Here is a 21,511-nt window from a genome sequence, read left to right as displayed (position 1 = left end):
ATGCTTTTCTCAGCTGATTGCAATGGTGACTAAAGCAGTAGGTAATATTTTGCACTATAAGGTACTGCATACTTCTTTAGAGGAATTCAGACCCATGAGAGACTGTAATAGGAGTTTTGTTTTGCTAAATATACTTTTATGTGCTTCTCTCTTGTGCATGCACACAAATGCAGGTAGGTGAGCTGGATAATTTTAAACTCTTCTGAACTACTGGAGTATACATCAATGATGGCAGTTATGAAAATCCAAACCACATAGGTACATCAATCACATAAGTATTAATATCTGTTTCAGTGATATGTCAGATATTTTTCTCACTCAGCAATCTTAACTCTCATGTCATCTGGTAATTACTGCGATGAACACTAAATGGAAAGAGGCAGTCTAAAAAGATAAATCCAATTTTGTAACCTTTCTACATAAAAGTGGTAAAACAAACCTTTTTGTTATTTTCCTTCTGTGGTACCATATTCACTGTGCTAATTTTACCGAACAAATAGTCATAATCCACTTAGTATCATTACAAATGTATGATGTGTAAAGCCACTGAGGGACTTTAAACTATAAGCCACACAAGCAAAGAGAAGCAACTACCCTAAGGCAAGTAAAATGGATTCCCCAGAGGGGACAATTTTACAGAGGTGAAGCTGTGCTGGAAATAACAAGGATATTTCAAATAGTACCAAGTGTGAGTGATTGCCTAATCGCACTGTTAGCTCCTTAAAGCAGATTTCACAGTATGTGCAGATAAGTGCAGAGGGAACTAAGTATTTATTGATTTTTGGTTTTCAACTGACATACAATTTTCAGTATGTTTTTTTTAATTCACACAAAAGGGCTCAGCATTTATCAGTTGGAACTCCCCTTTCCAAGACTGCAAGTAATGCTGATGTTCCAGTTTTCATGTTATGAGGGCTGGGATGATGGATGTTTCAGATCAGAAATGCGATTTTCTCATTCAGTGAGTTTGAGACATTTCAAACACTCGCTCCATTCTCATACAAATAGCTCACAATTCCTTAGTGGTATCTTATCCAACTAGAAGATTGGGATCAAATTAATATGTTGAAGTTTTTGCTGCTCTCCAACCTGTCCTGGATTCACTGTGCATGTTTATAACTGACTTTGGTATCAGAACATCCAGCTGCTAACTCATGAGAGCTGCCATTTGTCAAACACGTTTTATGTTTCAAAAGTTATGCGTTTTACTGAATTTGCTAAGAAAGCATAAAGAGAAGAACGATTAATGATAATTTCTCACACAAACGTATCCAGAAGCCTACACACATATTACAAAGCATCTTCACCTATTCTGTGTTCTTTGACTCACATGTGCTTACACGCATAAAAAAATGGCAGTATGAAAAATGGCAGACTCCTCAAACATCAGCTCTTTGTGCTTGTTCCAACACTGGTGACAGCAGCGAGTCTTTGTCCAGCTAGAGCTGGTGACCCGGTACTGCTGCAGCAGTGTGACCTGGATTCCATTGTGTTTCGTGCCCCAACAACAAAACCACCAGTTCAGCTCTAACTGCAAAAATCTGATTATTGATGTATGAGAACGGACAAAATGTAAATTAATAAACAGAAACTAGGTAGATTTTCCAGTATTGGGATTTTGACTAATAATAAGAACACATAATTACACATTAAACACAGTGGATCTGAAGTTTATGAGAGGAAGTAAGCGTGGACTCCTAATGTATATATTTTTTCCTTTTCCCTACAGCAACTTTTCATATTGTGGCCACTTCCCAAGAGCTCAACTTGCCATACAGGTTGCATCAAACCTGAAGACTATGCTACTGTTAAGCATAATGAAAAGTTGCCTCAAAACAAAGTAATCACATAGACACTCTATAAACATTGCAAAATGAACTTAATTTCTGAGTTTACAGATGAAACAAAACTTTGGAGGAAGTACATGCCCAACAGAATCAGTGCCAGAGATCGGAAGAGAATTTAAGTCTGCCCGACTTGTGGACCACTGACACAGTTAAATCACACATCTCCAAACACAAACATGAAAAAGCAAACAGAAGAAGTACACTTCACAGCCAGAGACATGGACATACAAAGTCAGTGTTGTATAAATTCTCAGCTTCAGAATCAAAACTGCAGTAGCAGAGATTTATAGGTAACTCCTGCTGATGTTTGTATTTGCTATAGCGGCGATTACGAGCCTTCTTCACAGCAGCAGCATGTAAAATCTCCTCTCTATTTCATCTGCTAAAGCTCAGCTAGCATGCCTATTCCTGGGGCTCATTAGTGTATGCTATGTTGCTATATAACCTTGCAAAACACCAAAATGACGCAGCTCAGCCCTGATCTCGTTTGTTTTGAGTAGACAGGACTTAGGTACAGCTTGAAAGAGGTACACATCAGTGGCTGTTCAGCACATCATCTTCCTGGAGTTTGGGGGTGGCTGATTAAGCATTTCCACCACAGTCATTTGGCTTGCAGACACAGAAAAATTACCTTTGGTTTCTGCCATTCACCTGTATGTCTCTTTGGTAGACACTGTGCCAGAGACATTTAGTTTAATGTCCCCAAGTAAGGAAAACATACCCAAATGGATGCTTCTTTACCATCATTTTCTGTTTTTAAATAAGTTGCACAGTATTTTAACAGTCAGCAAGTATGCTACAAACATTCACTAGCTGTCACCTCCCACAGGCCTTGGGGTCCTTAAAACTTTGTGGTCAATCATCGTATCTCTTGCCTTCCAATAAGAAACAAATAAATCTCATCAGAAGACAATTCACTTTTCTTTTCCAGAACATTATGAATTCTTGACTTCAAGTGAGGGTCAGGACTGAGGAAACTGCTGGAGTTAAATGAGTATTACAGATATTTGTCTTCTGTGCATCCGTGATACACATAGCTCCACACGTATAAAAATTTCTCACTTCATAGGAACAGGAAAAGGAGGAAAGTAAACAATTTACAGCAATCAAGTTCGTGTCATGGCATATTTTTGCACTAAAAGGTGAAGTTATACTTTCCTTCCTGTTAACTTGCATTGCTATCAGTTAAAGGTCCCACAAAATAAATGTAACCTGCCACTTCTTCCTAATTCACATAAGACCCTCAATGGGAGTGAAGGATCCCGATTCCATTTTGGACGTGTGTTATGGGTGTCACCTTAGGGCACACACTGGGGACAACCACTGTTTAGCAGTCTCTTAAACCGGAACTTCATTGCCATCATATTAATTCTGACCGCAGTTAAAAAGGCTTGGTGGCACTCATAATCCACTGGTTCTGCTTCTCTGATTGCACACTCCAAATATACGGACTACTTCTATCAGTGCTTACAGGACAGCTAAACTTACACAAAAAATTAATCTTACAGAGGACTGAAGTCGTATACAGCTGAATGAACAGGACTGGGTTCTTCCTTGGCTCAGAAAACTCGTTAGGTTTGCAAAACCCTATAAATATTGGAATATGAATTGGACCTGGAGCCTCAAAATCATGTAGGCTTGTTACTATGGTCACAGTGACTTTTATTTTAAGACCAAAGGCCCAAAGAAATACAGAAAAGCAGACTTCCCTTCCAGGCTGTTTTATAGCTAACAAAAGATATTGAAATTGGTGAAAAGAGAAATCCTGTCTTTGTGGAACTCACAAAATGCCAGCCATCAGCCATTTCAAATGATACTAAGATTAAGGTAATCCAGATATTTTTGATTAAGCCAAACCATTAGCAATACTTTCCCTTTCCAGCTTTTCACAAATGGAAATTCTCCAGAAATGCTTTGAAACCAGACATCAAAGTCAGGAAAAAAAGGCATTTTAGAGTGATAAGAGGAAACATACAGAAAAATCTACAAAACCACATAATGGTATTAATATCCGTTGTTGCCACAGGTTCTGCAGCACCGTGGGTCAGCCAGTACAGCAGATCATGTCCTACAGGTATGAAGGTCAGGCTGGAGGATTTTACCTGTCAAAAGAAGGCTTCTCTCCGCAGTCAAATGCATCTTGCAGCTCCTTGACAAGATTAGCCTGCCCAGGCAGTCGAAAAAGGCCTTCTTCCTTCAGCCCCCGCTGTCGGATGAAGTCCACACACTGCTCCACCAACATCGGAGCCAGCCGGTTCCCATATCGCTTTTCGTATCTGACAGTATCTTCCAGCTTCTGGCCAAAAATACCTGCATGAGAAAGAGAGATGTGTCTTGGTTGAGATTCATAAAAACATCTGAGGAGCTCATGTCTTCTATTACAGCTCACACTATTTACAGGTCAGCTAAATGCACGGACAATTAACCCACTCGTTTCTTAAGGATAAAAATGCTCAATTTCACCTTTGATACTCTCATGGAAATATGATCCTGACGTATTCTACAGCAACACTCAAAAACGTTATTTAAAATAAACTATAGTAAATGATTTTTCAGACCAAAAGCACAGAAAATACAGAAATAATGCAAATAGGCTTTTCCATCACAAAACTTCTGATTCAAAAGTGATACACATCTTCAACTTCTTTGGCTCATGCCTAATGACATATAAAAGAAAGTAGTTCCTGTATCAGTTTCAATGGCATATAAACGTTACATGTGGATAGCAGAAGGTTTATAATCATAATTTGGGATGTTGTTCCTACCAAACCTAATTGTTAATTTGTTTTATTAAAAAATTATTATGTTTTCCCACAACAACCACTCCTATAATGTACTACCAATTGCATTATCACTGTCTGCTTTAGCAGCAATACATTTTTTGGTATGAAAATGATCCTGACATAAAAGGTGAAATATGTCAGACAAACTGCAGCAAATCAGTATTTATACTTAACCTCAGAAGAACATGGAATTTTACTGACAGAATTAACTTCAACCCTGACCTGAGGAGATTGCTGGCACTGGCAACACAGCTATACTTCCTAACTTATTCTGCCTCTCCCTTTGAAGCTGCGGAGACAGCCACCACAGACAGCATCACAATAACGCTCAGGCATGTCATGTGTGATGGAAGCTCTCTCCTGAGACCACCAGCTGTTGAACAGAACTGGAGCTGAAGCGAGGCAATTCCATTTCTGTATAGCAAGATAATGAGTAGTTCTAAGGCAGCCATGATGAGAAACTAAAGACCAAATAACTACCTGTACTTGGAAGGCTCCCCACTATAAAGTATGGGGAAAAAAACAGTAAGTCAAATTGTGTCCTTCACTGAGCACACAGTTCCTACTGGTTTAAAAATATTCAACAAGCGGAACAGAAGTGTTTTGGTTTGCGTTTTCTAAAGTAAGACCAAAGTTGAGCTAGTCAGCTTTTGCTTTTGGCCCGAAAACATCAAAAATTACAAATACACGAACAAGTAACCACAAGCTAAGATAGGATTCTGACTGAAGCGTCCTTCAGGGTAACCTTCCATGTGCACATTTTTCCTTCAACAAGGAAATACGCATACGCTCTAGAATGTTATGGCCAGCGCGAAGCAAGCTGTTTAGTTGCGCATACTGAAGGTCTGGGACTTGTATTTAAGTGCAATTATTTTTAATGTAGCACAGGAAATGACTGGCGAGAGTAAGTGATGACCAGCTAAGATATCCAGAAAGCTTTCTGAGATACAAAGCAGCATATTTTGTGATTTCCACGGTACCCATACTTGAGGATGCCAAAACCAGCAGTAGGTAAGGGGACTGAACATCCCACAGTTACTCTTTATCAGCTCACTTTTTTCATGTTGTACAAAGCCCAAACCACAACAATTAGCAATTAAAGGAGGAGTTATTGAAATTTCACAGTGAGTCAAGCTTAGAAGAACACTGACTGATGTGGAATATTTGGCATTCACAAAGCTCAGTCTCTTCACGCTGGCAGAGGAGGTAAACTATGTTTTATTTCTTACATACCTTCCTAACCTCCTGCAAACTGGCTATGGGGATGGCAGGAGAATTAAATCAGTTAGTTCCTTGTTTTTGTCTAAGTTAAGGGTTGCTGCTGGTGCCAGCCCAGGTCACTGTCCTCCAGGGCACCCAGGTCCTCCTCCCCAGAGATGTTCCCCTGAGGTTATTCCTTCTCAGGTGTATGACTTTACTCCGGTTTATCCTACCAACACAGAGTCAGAGCTTCCTTTCAAGACCCAGGAGATCTCTTGGTTTTAAAAACAAGAGTTTTTATCTCTTTTCAAACAAAATTCATCAGTGTAAGGTACAGATATTCCAATTATATGATGTACAACTACAATCCATGCCCACTAGCAATACAATTAATATGAATAAGCTTTTTCCCATAGGCTACGCTGTCTTCTCTCCATGCTAACATTTTTTAATCATAATGTGCATACTGCAGACTACCTTACATTTTTAGAGGAAAGAGTAAGTTCTCAAACCTACCAGAGTGCTTTGAAACTCCTGTTAGTATTGACACTGTAATCAGAACACATCACTCTCTATTAACCCATTTTTGAGGGATGCTCCCCTTCCCCTCCCCCCCATTTTAGAATTAGCTTTCAAAGCATGTTGATTAGATAATAAATAAAATCAGAATAAGGGGTTTCTGTGCAGCAGGAGCAAAAACCACTCCTATATTATTATTAATTGCTCATGCATCACAACACAAAATGTATTGAAAACAGGTAGCAACCATAAACTGTTAAGGTGTCTATTAACTAGTGTCAAACAGTATTTTTGAAGACAAATAGAACAAGCAATTCACATACAAAAGGTGTCTATTAAATGGATATGAAAACTTGGTTTCTATTGTAGCAGCAAATCACAGGTACTGAATGAAGAAAATCTTAAAAGAACTATACACATGCCTGATACCTCACCTAATGCATTTCCCTCACCTAACAAATGGAGAACACTGCAGAAGACAGCACTTGGCCATGGAAAGAATCAGTCATGATAAGCCTGCATAAATATTGCCTTGACGTTGCAGACATGTTGACGCCTTGTGGAAAAAGTATTCTCTTGCCAGGGGCAGAAGTGGCAGAAACATGACAGCTCTGCTTCCACATCATGTTGTTCTGACTTTTACCTTGTTCATTATCTTCCTGGTGTCTGTTGAGTTTTTTCACTGTTCTGGAATCAAAGCCATCACCATTGCCCTGCAAGGTGTGCCTTCTTCCACTGTCCCTTTCCAATGCTTTTAACCCCTCTTCTGCTGCAAATAACTACCACAGAGACACTGCAGATTAATAGGTTATGAAGGCTAAGATGTCAACTATTATGATGCAAAGGCAATGCTGTAAAAGAATTGCAGCTGCAAACACAGTTACCTTAGTGGTTTGCAGAGGCAGACCATGATGAACACTATCAGCTATACCTAGTAACTACCAGCATCTCCTTTACAGAAGAAGGAGGAAAAGATAGCCCAAGTTATGGAGACTATAGCATGACCAAAACCAGAGAGATAATTTCACATGCTGTTTTTTAAAAGTAAATTTCCACTACAGTAACTAAACAAGAAGACCTCTGTGGAGAAGGGAATCAAAGCGAGCCCTCATGACTCACGTCAATCCAAACCCACGTTCCCCTCCTAAACCTCAACGTCTCCAAAACCCAGACATGCACAGATGCTGACCTGCACTTTGGTTTATCCTTGGGGTAGGGTGCCAGAGGGAAGGTAGACGAACAAAACCAGCAAGAAACCTTGAGATTCAGAATGACAGCAGCTTGGCTTCCCCACAGCCAGAGAAAGGCAGGGAAATGTACAGGATTCCAGTTCTGACCAGTCATTAGATTTAATCAGTAAAACTGCTTTTTCCAAGAGACTTTTGTAGGTCTTTAAAGTTATATCCAATTAAGCCAGGATCATGCATAACATCAAAAAGGAAAATCACATGATAGTAAAGGGCATGCTGAGCGGTTATTCATTAACTAGAACATTCCCGTGGCAGAAGTTTTGTAAACATTTTGAGAAACTGTCTTTCCAAGCTTAACAGGTACCCATAAAGCTTATGAAAGACACTACAGTGCTATATCCAAATCCTGTGTATGTCTACTCAGGAGTTGTGAAAGCACTGTGGTACATATTCGATGCTAATGTTTTTAAAATCTAAAAACGCTAATAGTCAATGATTTCCTTAGCTACTGAAAGCAGGCAGGGGCCACATGTGAAGTCCTACTGAGTCCAAGCTTCTGATTCAGTAAGAAAGAAGAGAAAGATGCAGGTGGCAGTTCTGTCTCCTTGCTCCATGAGGAACAGCTTGAAAAAGCCCACCTGCCGCTCCAGCTCTGCCACAGCACATGCAGAATATTTCTGCCTTTCCCAAGCCACCCCTCAGAAATTCAAACCACAACATTATTTTCAGACAGCAGAAAGCACAGAGGGCTGATGCTTTTAAAAAGACCCACACCTGTACATGTGTTCTCTCAACGTGCAGCAGAGAGGATCTCTGTCCTTCCATAACAAATTCTGAATTTATGGGCTATACTAGTCAGAAAGGGTGAGCTAAGGTCAAAAGAATTGATCTCGGCTTAGGATCAGAATTTTAAGCAGCTCTCAATTCTAAATGAGTAATTCATTGACAGTGAAAATAACAAATCAGGTGAACAGCTTTCAACAGTAGCGCTGGGAACAAAGGTCCTAGAATAACACAAAGAAGTGGCTGTCATGGCCACATAGCACTTAATATGGAGTTCTAAATTATTATTTCTTATCAGCTTTCTGCTCCGGTGTTCCCCAGCACTCCCTGCTATTTTGAGTGGATCAAAGTCAGGGAGCGTTTTCTTCTTCTCTACAGAATTTTATAGTGTACAGGAGAGGAAAAAAACTCACCAAAAATAGCAGTGGCAGAATTTTGTTCGTGCCTGACTCATTTTCTTTCTGCCAAGCCTTCTCCTACCCCATTGTCAGTGCCATGCCAGCAGTAGATACAGTAAGATAAACGTCTGCCCTGGAGTTTAGCACAGCTGCAGACCAGAGGTTACTGCTTAGAAAATAAAAACCTAGAAAATAAGAGCAGACCTAGCTACAGGCTGGAAAGAAATGGAGGCAATTTTAAAATCATCACTGGGAACTCAGCACAGTCAATCACATCAGAGCCTGCACCATTCCTCTGGCCAATGCCCATACCACCTCCTCCTCCGAAACTCTGCTCACCCACACCATGCTATTGCATGTTCTCACCCCAGCAAAGTTACTCTCAGTTACTGCCTTCTCCACTTAACTTGCACATATTCTGAGGAGTTTCCCATGGTGGCACTTAAACAGAGCACAACTCCTCTAAATTGGATTTTCAAAACTCTTGGCTCTGTCTCTGTTTAAATGCTGCCCTCTAAGCCCTGACTTCCCCTACGACATGACTTCAAACCAGGTCTGACATTTCATTTTTCAGTGCCTATCACAATGCAGCTTTGATCTGGATTTCCAGGAAGGGTCCTGCACCTTGAGTAACTGGTGAAGATGACGATGTATCTCTGCCTAAAAATACAATGTTGTGCCATTCTTCCAGTGACAGCCAATGGTTTACCCTGCTAATTTTCTTTTCTGTATCGTGCTGCACAGCTTAGAACTAACTGATCTGCTTTACACAAGTGTAGGCTAGGCTTGCAGAAGGCTAGTTTTGTCTTTTTCATACTTAGTCATATGTTCTGCAAATGAAGTTTTACATCAGAGTTTTTACACACAGAGAAGTACGCCAATTAGTAAGTAGTTAGCCTAATTTGCCTGTGCAACCATAGTAAAGGCTTGACTAAATGTCTGGTTAATGTCTATCTTTCTGTTGACTTTCATGGGACGGGGACCTAGTTAAACATGCACATGCAGCATTTTGTAGCTCTGATCTAGGGGCCTTGTGAACACATTCTTGACATGTATAAGAAAGTAACTATAACAAATGATATGCAGAGGAAAGCAAATTAGTAGCATGGCCTTGATTATTCAGTCTTTTCCCGTAAGTGCTGCAGCTTCACTTGGGGTTTTAGACATGAAGCCTTTCTGTCTGAGAACATACAGGACAAGAATTAACAGCTGAAACTCTTCTTGGAGAGACTAAGGCTGCACTCCAGGCACAAAGGCAGCTGTCAGCAAAATTATCAGTTAATCCTTCATTCAACTTCCCAACATTTCTCAAATAGTTAAGCGTATAAACGGGACACTGACATTTCTAATTCACATCGACACCTTGAAATGCACTTACACACTTCATACAGACACAGCCCCATCTTCCTGGCCAGTCTCCAGAAGGGCTGAACTCCACAACCCAGGGAAACACCAGCCTTGGGGACGAGGGGCTGCAGGTGCACTCAATTTTCAGTGCCATCTCGTTCACAGGCAAGAGTTGCTCTCTGCTGTGGTTCATCGGGGAGTGCCTCACCCTTGTCAGCCCTCGTACCAGGGCACTGCCTCTGCCTGCACAGACGGCCCTCAAAAGCAATGACAACACCATATCCCTGAGTCTTGTGAGCAGAGAGATGCATGGTCTCGCAAAAAGACAAATACCAGCATGGAGGAACAGTTTAGGGAGGAGCAGGAGATGAAGATGATTCTATTCACATAAATCCCGAGTAAGATCATTTCTCACATTCCAGAACATGACAAATTTAGCCCTTTCACTTGGGTTTCCCTGTCCAGCATAGCTCTAAAGGCAGCACCAATATTCTCCTCTTGCCTCACACAAAGTTTTCGTCCTCATCACAGAGGTAGGTAGTTTCTTCCCCCCCACCCCAAGCACCATGTCACCTTATTATCATTTGTCTCATCTCTTTCTCAGACGTGTTTCCCTTCCAGCTGACATATTTTGAAAGCCAGCCTGCTCTGCCCCCCTCCCCTCAGCGCTGCCATGCTCTGCTTCCACAGGAGTATGTGCAACGCAGAAGAAAATTGGCTTTTAACATGTCTCTGCAGCAGGTGGAAAGGCAAACACAGGCTGCAGGGCAGCAGGATGAAGTGGCAATGCAGCGCTTGCAGCAGGACAGTGCGTCATCGGGCTGCACTTCAATCTACAGGAATCTCTGAATCCAAGGACTTAGTCTTCTGCACAGATGCACATTTATCATGTTGCTTTGCTCCCTCTCTTCTCCTCCCTCCTCTGACACAGAAAAAATGCAAGCCCAAACTCTTCCCTAATGTTGTGCCAGCCAAATAGGCGACTCAGAGCATCACAGCTTCTATTCCCCAACTCCCCTCACCGATTTTTTTCTCAGAGGCTCTGCAATAATCTTGTCTCAAGCCACCTCATTCAGGCAACCCATTCACAGGCTATTATGTAGAGGAGACAGTATCAGCTGGCCAACTACAAACAAATGAACAAAGAGGTAAATAAATAATTTGTGGAATGTCGGCATCTGCATTGTTTCATGCCTTTTTTTTTTGATACTCTCTCTGCCCCTGCACACACAGCCCCCTGGACTTCTCAGAAACCATGGCTTCACTAGCAAAGCAGAACACAGCAACAGAACAGACCTACCTTTACGGAAACTAAAACACCGCTTAATTCTCCTGTAAGTAGTTTTAGGAATGAAAGGAGCTGCTGCTAAGGCACCTGGGCTGCGGACTCCAGCATTTCTGTCTTCAGGCATCATACAGGCCAGAGCCCCCACGTCCCTCCAAAGCTCTCCTTTACCAGCTGCATCCAGATGAAACACCACGACTGCTCATCATTACTGACTGCTGAGGAGTTCTTATAACAGTGTATTATCCTCTGGAGGTAGGAGATTTGTGATCTTCTAGATCTTGGGTAGGGCTTGAAGTGATTTTAATGTTCTCTTCCCTGCTTCAATTTTGCTTTGGGGAACAATTTCCTTCCGTCTCTCTATTTCCTTTCGTTCCTTTTATTTCCTGCGGCAAGACAACTGTCTATTATGCAATGTCACAACAAAGGAGTTTCAGCAAAGAGATATATCTTCCATTCAAACAGAAGTGCTTGCACAGACAGAGGGGGAGAAAGACCTCTTCCAGCTGGAACGGGGGTGGAGCAGCAGAGACTCCAATTCCACAGGAAAAGGTCAGCACTTTGCGGTGTGCAAGGGGAAAGAGGAGAATACCGAAAAGGACACCAAAGAATCCTCCGGGATACGACACTCCTTGCTGGCTCCCCTTACGTCTGCGATCGAGGAGCACAAACAACAGCCCCTTCACCCGAAAGGTTCTCTGTCCATAACGGATTCCTTTCAAAAGGCCTTTTATAAGCCCAGTCGCCTGTCTGATGTTCTCCTGGGTTTCTCGCTTGTTTTATTGCCTTCAAACTACCAGCAGCTCTCGTGGGAGAGGCGCGTCAGATGCGGCAGCAGCATGTCCGTGCCGGCAGGATCCCGGGGAGCTGCTGAGGAATATGTACGTGCCTCCACGCGGGGATGCTCTGCTTGCTCGCTGCCTCCCGGTCCCACGCCTGGCAATGGCAACCACGGCTGCTGCCGCCGCCTCTGCCGGCCCCTTGCGTGCAGCAGGTGCAGAGAAGCAATGCAGAGGAGGGAGCCGCCGAGACACAGATTTGTCTATTCCTGCGGGTGACTTTGAGGTGACTTCAGGTGGCTGTTATGTGTGGCAGCTCCAACAGCAGGCAGGCTGCGCTTAGCTCCGCCAGAGGTGCCAAACCTTACGCTCCTGCCCCTGCTAAAATGCTCACCCTCCTTCTTCTCGCCTCCTCCCTCCTCCTTAGTTGCAAGTTCTGCAATTAAAACTCAGGCCTTTCCCCCCTGTAAAAATAGTGCCTTTTTAATCTAATCAGGAAAGGAATTTCATGTGCAAACAGGCATTACATGCTCTGGCTCGTTTACATTTTTTTTCCCTTTCAGAATTCTTTCCACAGTCACCTTCTAGTGCAAAAAACAAGCTGTTTCTGATCGCCTTAGCAGATTCTCATCTGCCCCCCTCCTGCCTTCTCTTTCTAGCACAGGTTAACAAATAACAGTTTCATGATGTGGTTAATCATTTACAGAGCTGCTTGCTCTGGTACCAGGAGTCCTTTTCCACTGCCAGACAAACTTTAAATATTAGCGGCTCACCAAGGGTCAGGTACATCCATTGCACACGTGTGCTTACACACACACAGAGCTTGCTTACAATGCTTAAAGGAAACAGAAAATTCAAATAAATTGCGCAAAGTGGCCCTTGATTTCTATGACAGCAGACTACTGTGGTTTACCATCTACTGCTGAAATTTAGGAAGCCAATATAAAACTGGTGTTTGGATTAATTTGCTGTCTAAAGTAATTTTGTGTTTCAAGTAATTACTTGTTACTGGTTAGGCATCATCATCTGACTGAAACTTTTCTATGTCTTGTTTATAGCTGATGTAATAGAGAAAAGGATTTTTAACTCCAGTGGCTACAGCTCATAAAGGCAGGCTCTGAGACAGCTTAAGCCAGAAGTGCCCTTCTTTAGAAGGGTCAGACTGTTGCAGCAGCTGTAGCAACATCCATTGTAGTAAGGGATAATAAGAATATGAGTGTGTCCAGCCATACATAATTGCAGAACAGTTAATAGGGCTCATTAAGACTGGTTAAGATAGCTCAGAATATCAACTTAAGTAACAAGTAGCTAATAATATAGGGGATATGGTAGAGACACAGTTCATAAGGTGGCACATCCCATGATACTGTTTTTGCCTGCTTATCACAGTCAGATCTTCTCTGTGAACATTAAACCCAAAATCATGTTCCACCTATTCTCATATTTTCCAGGGAGTTAACTGTTTGCTTCCCAATACAAATAACCCTGAAGTCAGTGTATTTTCTGAAGAAATCCAATAGGGAAAAAAATATTTATAAGTGTTTTAACTACAAATGAATTTAAACAGTAATTCAAGGATTGCATCCATCTCTTGTTCTATTCATATCAGCATGCAAAGTCCTCAGTGAGGTGCTTCCCTCAATAATTGGCATTAAACGCTCCTACAACAATGACGGTGTCCTGAGAATTTTCATGGTGGCTGGAAGGATTCCCAGCTGTAAACCAGAAATAGTTCTTGCCCTATAAAAGCAAAAGAGGGGCTGGTGAAGAAAGCACAGGGTCAGTACCTGGGAGATTTGATTTCTATTCATAGCTCTGTGCATGGACTTTGGACAGAAATGCAGTTTCACCTCATCTCAGCTCCCTGCCTGTAAAACAGAGACACTTCACTTGCAGAACTGTAGAGTTGCCTTTCTTCATTATTTGCCACACAGGGATATGGAGGTGGTGGAAGCCAAGTGCAAAAACCACAAAGATACTCTTTGAAAAATCCACTTCTGTTATGCTCCCAAATTGATTATTTCCACAGAAGCTTATGCTGCTACTGGACTGGAGGAACAGAACACTGAGGAGCTCAACACGAGGCCTACTTTACAAAGAGAAAGTTGGGGATGGGCAATCTTTGTGATATATAAACAAGCAGATTTCTTACCTAGCCTAAATGCAGAAGATTGTGCTTCTCCTACCTCCCCTTCTCCCAAACATACTCGATACACCTGTAGAAGATTGCAACTTTTAGGAGAAATCTTTCACTTTGTGGTGTTGGGGGTTGGTTTGTTTGTTTGTTTTTTGTTTCATTTTTTAAGCATCCTCCTGTAAGACCTACATGCCCAGATCCAGGACTGTGCCAGCTCATTAACGTATAGGGTGGACCCCAGTGAGACGCCTGCTTAGCACCATCTTTCCAGTGCACATGTCCGCAGGAGCAGCCACAGAGAAGACAGTAGTTTGCAGAGGTGCCCGGCAAGTCCCAGCTGACCCAAGCCTGTCAGAGCAGCCCAGCAGTGAGGCCAAAGCTCGCTCCTAAGAACAGCATAACCTGAGTAAAACACAAAGGAAGATGGGTGTCTGACAAGAAAAGTTGTGTTCAAAACAGCAGCTTCCTTCAGTCCCTCCCATCCTCTCTCCTGTGGTCTACCTGACAGTTGAAAACAAGATATTTGCAGTCGGTAATCATGGTTTTCAGTGACAACTGCTCTTCTCAGTCATGAAACAGAACACACAATCCCAATTTGCTTACTTTTTCAGTCTAACACTACCTGCAGACAAGACCAAAACGCAGCTCACGTATAACAGGTGTTCTTTCATAGTGGAAAAAATATTTCTGTCACCAAACTTGGGAGATCTAAGAGGTCCAAGGAGCAGTCTGATTAATGTACCAATGTTTTATGCAAGTATCTGAATCATATTGGTATAATAATAATATAGATATTATCACCAGAATAATAATGATGAAAATAATGATAGTAATTACAGCCTACTCAACATAAGAGAGCTTTTAAAAAAGACTAGACATTCAACAATACATTTTGGTCCAGTACTACTGAAATTATTGGATATGCCAATCAAAAGGAAAAGAATCTATGCTGTAATACTAGTGCTATTATTCTGAGGCTCACATTGGAGTGCACAGCTTTATATAATAGTATTGCTGCTCTTAGCCATCACTTGCAGAAGAATCACTGATAGCTTCTTGTTACAGGCATTTATGAAACACATGGATGGTCCTTTAGCTGGTGACTTTAAGGAACTGCCACACTTCTCCCTGCAGGAAAGATTATTTCATAGGCCAACTTTCTGCGAAAGCTCCCCTCACCTTGGTAATGTGCTATAATGCGCTATCATGTGCTACCTTCATCAAGGGAAGTGGTTCCAGGCAGTTTAAAGCCTTTTAATTGTGACCCATGCATGGGAACACGCCTGATACCTGCGTTGCAAGTGAAAACAAAGGGTTTACTCCACTTTTTTGGAAAGATCTAGACCATTCTTCTCTCTTCCTCTTCACTCCAAAACTCTGGCTGTGACGGAGATGGCAGAAGAACCCTTATGTGCCTTGCTATATCCGGGAGCCTTGCATGTTCCCTCACTGACTCACCTCCTCCAAATGGTGCCCATATAACCCTGCGAATGGATTTCACCCAATCCTCCATGTCATTCTGCGTGCTCGCCATGAGAAGGTACGTCTCATGATTAGCTGTCATCCGCTCTCGGTCTCCTCCTGCAAGAGAACATAACCACACTTAGAAACTCTTTTGCTTTCCTGCCAGACCGACTGCTGAAAGCAGAAATAGCAGCCCTATAATAAGCAGAAACAGATACCATGCACTGAAGTGTTTACCATCAGACGCGGCATGAAAAGAAGGTCCTGTAAGTACAGTCCTCATCAGACAGCCAGGAGCTGTCATGCTTCCAAAAGGAAATGAGAGGATAAATGTCATTGGTAAACAAAAACAGCCCCATGCTGTTCCAAGAACCACGGGGCCCGCACTAATCTGTAACTTGATATACACACTAGAAGTTGTGCAGCAGTTACTGTACCACAACGGAGAGGATGAACACAGAGAGATCAGTGTGCTTTGAACAAGCGGGGACAACTCTCTTTTTATTTTCCGGAACACAATGTGTCACATTTGCAGCAATGACATTCGATACACTCAAGTATTGCTGTGAATCTCTAAGGAGAAGGCAGCTGACACTGTACAACTCACTGCCCTGGATGGGTCTGATGAGCATTAGATTAAGAGGGAACACACTGTCTTATTATCGTTTATTAAGAATGGGCTGATATCAGGAAGGTCAAAATCAGAACTCGGTTTGCCACAGCTCCAGGTTTTCACACTCCTTGTACTGCTTCACCTTCATCCTAACAGGTATGATGTTAATGCAAGAGCAGTGGGGGGATTCAAACCACCTTTCCAGCACCTCAGAAAGAGCAAACCCTCCAGAACAACAGCACCAGACACTGTGAAGCCCGTTCCCTGAGCCAAGGGCACACAAGAATACTTCACACACAAATCCCATGCACCTAGAAATCCCCTGAGTTCTGTGTTCATCTCTTTCCAGCTTCCTCCATCCCTCTTTTTTGATTCTAGTTGTATTTGAAGTAAATCTCTCTGTTCATTACAGCAAGAACTCTGCCCCTGGGAGGTCTTCTGAAGTGTGCCATGCTTAGTGCTGGGCACTGGAACAGCACATTTCTAAACAGAAATCTCACCGGGGCTAGAATATCCAACCATGACTTCCTGGCACAACCATTATGAATGAACCTACTCGTATAGTCCACACTTTACAAATTAGGACACACAACTGTAAAAGAGAATTAAAATTTGGTGAACACAAAAGCCGTATTTTTCCATACATAGGCAGATTCTACTGAAGACTTCAGAACAAGTTTTACATCATTATTCAAAACTTAAGTTTGAACTTGGAGGCAGAGAGAGACTCATTTTCTACAGTCAAAATACAGCCATCCATGTATCATGTGTTCCCCAAAAAGGCTTCCAAAGAAGTAACCCAACAACCTGAAGAACACATTTCAGACTATAACACAGTTCAAAAGCATGAAGAATACTACTTGTTTTTCGAAGACACAGTTCAAGGCAGGGTGAACGTATTTTAAGTGCCAACACTAGAGAAGCATCAGCAGAAGCTAAATAACTTTTTTTTTTTTTTTTTTAGCATGTTCAGTGACCAGCCTAAGAATTGGTACAAAATGTAAGTCCCTCTTCTATGTTAATGTTCTGTCATTTTTACCTTTCAAGAAATGGAAAATAAGCGTATGGGGAGGAGGAAGCACTGGCATCCCAAATACCCCTTCACATCAACCCTGCCCAGCAGAAAGCACACAGTCAGGTCCTGCAAATTTGCTCCCTGTTGCTACCTTTTCCATAGCCATCTTGATCAGGATGAGGACAGATCTCAAGCATAAAGAGACATTACAATGTCTACAGTCTACAGAAAATGCCATATTTTACATATCATCTAGAGTTCTCACCCTGAAAACACTCAAAAATAAAGATATAAACAGAAAGCCTCAATATACATATAAACAGAAAGCCTCAATATACTGTCACAGGTATTAAATATAATAGTCATAAGTATAGAGAAAAAGCACGCAACATAGTTGTGCCCTTTTTGCAGCTGAAAAAAACCTACCATATTGTACTGTAGCTTTTTTGTTTTAATGGACCACGATCCTGCAAGGTGCCACACACAAAGAACAAAAAGATGCATTCACACAACATACACATCAGATTCAGGAATAAAACAAGAGTTTACCTGATTTTCTTAATAAAGAGACAACAAAAAAGATGGCAGCCATAGCCAAGTGATGGCCCCCCTCTCAGGTCTCTGTCAGATCACTCCATATTCTTTTCATACCCTGCATATTTAAATTTACTCAGTCACCATGTTCTACCAAATGGGAGTATGTTCTTCAGATAAACTGGATTCATTCCTTATGTCTAGGTAGTTAATTTACAGTGGGAGTTCCGGAACAGTACTCTAAACAACTAATTTAGGTAAACACCCACTCAGCTAATACACAATCTGTGTTTAATTTTGCAGAGAAGGAAAACAAAGATTGGTTGCATTTTCTTTTGGGATAAGAAAGCAAAGCTGTCTTAACAGAAGGAGCTTCATAGTTTTATATCAATTCTAGATCTGTCTACTTTGTAATGCAACTCCTTGCTTTCATACCACAACACCAGATCTTGCAGGGTTCTTTTACTTGTGTATTGATGTAGTTACTATTCAAGGACTGAAGCCTCACTAAAAGGTTTTTGGGGATACAATAGCTCATGTTGGATTTGTGTTTTACCGCAAATGTTAATTTTTAATTGGACTATATTTAGAATAGAAAACGAACAAGACCGGGAAACAGATAAGAAGAAATGACCAGGATTCAGGAAGGAGCCATCTCAGATAAGCAGCGTTAGACAAACAAAAACAGATTTAGAATGACTTTTCTGAATCTTCAGGAAGTCCACAGGACACATCTAAAAGACACTGTTTAGAATCTCCAGTCTACTTCCATCCCCCCGCTTATAATATTCTTGTTATGGTAACAATGAGCCATGAGTAGATCTCAGTCTCCAAAAATCAGACATCTATTCATACCACTGATACTGGCATTAAGTACCTCAATGTGAAAATGGTGCTCAGCATGAAGTCCATTACAGATGTGAATGGATCCTTATTCCTTTCCTGTGGGCGTGCAAATCAATGGATTTACCTGTACTGTTGTGTAGCTGCAGACTATGCCTTCTCAAATTTCCTTTCCTGCATTTGCAGTCCAAGTATGAATAATGCCTCATCGTGTGGACTGAGGCTCGTGACTGGACAACTTGAGGGGCTAGAATATAAACTCCACTTTTTTTTCCCATCTTTTCCTTTCCTTGTTTTGCAGGTGTCACAGGACCTGGAAGGAACAGAACCCAGTCTACCTGAAAAAAGAAGCTGACTGTGGCACATAGGACAATGGGCAATAGTTTTAAACTGAAGTAGAAAAGACTCAGGCTAGACATGAGGAAGAAATTTTTTACAATGAGGGTGGTGAAACACTGGCCCAGGTTGCCCAGAGAGGTGGTGGATGCCCCATCCCTGGAGACATTCAAGGCCAGGCTGGACAAGGCTCTGAGCAACCTGATCTGGTTGAAGATGTCCCAGCTCATGGCAGGGGGTTGGACCAGATGAGCTTTGAAGGTCCCTTCCAACCCAAACTATTCTACTATTTTATATTCTAGATGAAAAGTTGCTGTTGACACAACTGATGTGTAATCCTATTTCTTCCTTACTCTGATAACTGCACCAAAAGAAATTGCATGTATCCTGATTCTCAAAACTACAATGTAATATCACATTTTTTTGTTCCTGCATCCTTAACCAATCTCTAACTGGACTCAGTAATCCATATGAGTTCTTTTCAACTCAAGACATTCTATGATTATATGATTCTAATCTGTTTTGTGGCAGCATCAGAAATGAATCGTTATTTATTAAAGAAATCTATTCATAATATCCATTTGGAGCAGAAGCAGTGAAACAGCACAATGCCACGATGAATCTTCCACTGTGAAGAGGTCAGATTTCTCCTCCTGTCCCCCTAGAATGACGCACAGGCTCCCCAGGGCCCCGTCCCGCCTCCATCAGGCGCTCAGTAACCAGTACGTACAGATTCTGCTGGGCTGGCTGATCAGCACAGCCGGTGAGCACTCAGCCCCATGCTGGGTGCAGTTCTGAGCACCCCACCAGTGCCGCTTGGGTACAAGCGAGGTATTTTAAGAACTCCTGCCAGCAACTGGAAAAAATAAAATATCAATTAAAATATGGAAAGGCCAATTCCTGGAGGAAATCTGCTCCACGGGGGAAAACAAGGGAATAGCCTGCACTTGCTCTTGCAGCACCGCACTGCAGGCTCAGAAAAACATAAAGAGGCAGTGACTGAATTCTTCAGCGTGATTGTTTCCTGAAACACCAGACTTCTTAGCTCTCCTCCTTTTAATCATCTGTCAATTAAATGTGAACACACAGACTTTTTGCATTAAATGGGGGGGCAGAGGGAAGCATGTTGGGCAAGTTGCTCTTTTTTTTTTCCTTTGTAGTCTCATCCTGTCTAACCCAAAACCTTTCTCTTACCTGAACGTACCCAGGCTGAACTCTGAATGAAATATTTGCTTGTCCTTCTAAAAGCATCTTGAATTTCTTGCAAACAGTAGTTGCATCATTCTTGAGAATGCGAGGGGATTAAATTCATACTGTCTGCTTAAAAGAGAATTTTCTCCCAGGAGGAACATCAAAAAAGTAGGGATTAATCTGATTTTTCTGAGCTGAGAATGTCATGGCCAACCTCAGAAGGATATTCACATCCTAACAAAAAGAAATTTAGGGGCCAATTTTGAAGTGAAATAGTTCCCTCCTTCCTTGTGCATTTCTCTTTGCCACAACTTCTGAACCCTTCGCTCTCGGCTTGGGAACTAAAAGATGGTCAAAGGCACTGTAACAGAACCTGTGTTTTCTTCAGAAACACCCTCCTGGTTAGATGCAACACATTTGTCTTCTAAATTTTTAGTTTCTTGGGAAAATGCTAAATAGTAAAACTTAAGCCTTCTGGTGTTTTGGATGAATACACTGAATGCACCTCCATATGGTATTTGAATAGGAACTTTTGGCTATTCATCATCTCATTAAAAAAAAATAAAATAAATCAAGCCACGTAACTTACAAAAATATTTAAGAGCCAATATTGAGAAAATTTCTGAAAAACTTGCCTGAGGAGTCCTTTGGTTTTTTTCCATTTCACTCTGCTTTCACTTTTATTTTCTCCATTTTTGTACCTTGTTTTTCTTTTAAATAGTTCTCACTGCCATATGGTCTGGAATTCTCTTCCAGCCACTCCTGCCCATCACCACTTCTGCATGTATGCACTGACCAAGGCCACCCTCTCCTCCCACACCTCCCTGGACCAGCCGAAGCCTCATGGCTGTACCAGCCTCTACGGCAGAAGAGCTGATCTCATACAACTGATACTCCAGACAACCAGGCTGCAACTCAGAAATGTGCATATCTGTGTTTTGCATAAATCTTCCAAACATAGCCCCACGTAGAAATAAGTGTCATAGGTGTGTGCAATGAAACAGGACGCTTTTCTCCCTTCAGATGCATGGTAAGACTACGTGATTTGTAGTTCCTGATCAGGACTCCAGTAAGTATTACCTCACAAGCAAAACACCAATAATTACAATAGAATTTGTGACTCTCTTCCACTACACTTTGTGTTCTTAAATCTCCCCATATGCTGCAAAGGACTGCACTTTAAGTGAAATATTGAATTTATTTCTCTGGAAAAACCTCATCTGCATTTCCTTTAACAACTTTCATTT

At 41.8% G+C, this 21,511-nt stretch overlaps 1 protein-coding gene and 1 long non-coding RNA gene across 10 annotated transcripts in view; one reads left to right on the top strand and one right to left on the bottom strand.

The window, feature by feature from the left end:
* ARHGAP24 (Rho GTPase activating protein 24) overlaps nucleotides 1–21,511 on the bottom strand; it is a 204,797-nt gene that overhangs the window by 16,669 nt on the left and 166,617 nt on the right. For 6 of the 9 annotated variants that reach the window (XM_065837033.2, XM_065837037.2, XM_065837039.2 and 3 more), the window contains 2 exons: nucleotides 15,727–15,849; nucleotides 3,950–4,157 (listed from right to left, as the gene is read on the bottom strand). In XM_065837033.2, coding sequence (XP_065693105.2) covers nucleotides 3,950–4,157; nucleotides 15,727–15,849 — 331 coding nt within the window. Of the gene's footprint in view, nucleotides 1–3,949; nucleotides 4,158–7,538; nucleotides 7,643–11,367; nucleotides 12,797–14,283; nucleotides 14,348–14,457; nucleotides 14,671–15,726; nucleotides 15,850–21,511 lie in introns of those variants that run through there. The other 3 variants (XM_071807954.1, XM_065837035.2, XM_071807955.1) reach the window with 3 other exon arrangements.
* On the top strand, nucleotides 15,903–20,081 carry LOC139827824 (uncharacterized). The gene is made up of 3 exons (XR_011738850.1): nucleotides 15,903–15,998; nucleotides 17,310–17,345; nucleotides 19,039–20,081. It is a non-coding gene; the product is annotated as an uncharacterized lncRNA (long non-coding RNA).

Source organism: Patagioenas fasciata, chromosome 4 (assembly GCF_037038585.1).
Source record: "Patagioenas fasciata isolate bPatFas1 chromosome 4, bPatFas1.hap1, whole genome shotgun sequence".
NCBI classification, from domain to species: Eukaryota; Metazoa; Chordata; class Aves; order Columbiformes; family Columbidae; genus Patagioenas; species Patagioenas fasciata.
The sequence above is the reverse complement of the archived record's forward strand: the minus strand, read 5'-3'. Positions and strand labels throughout refer to the sequence as shown.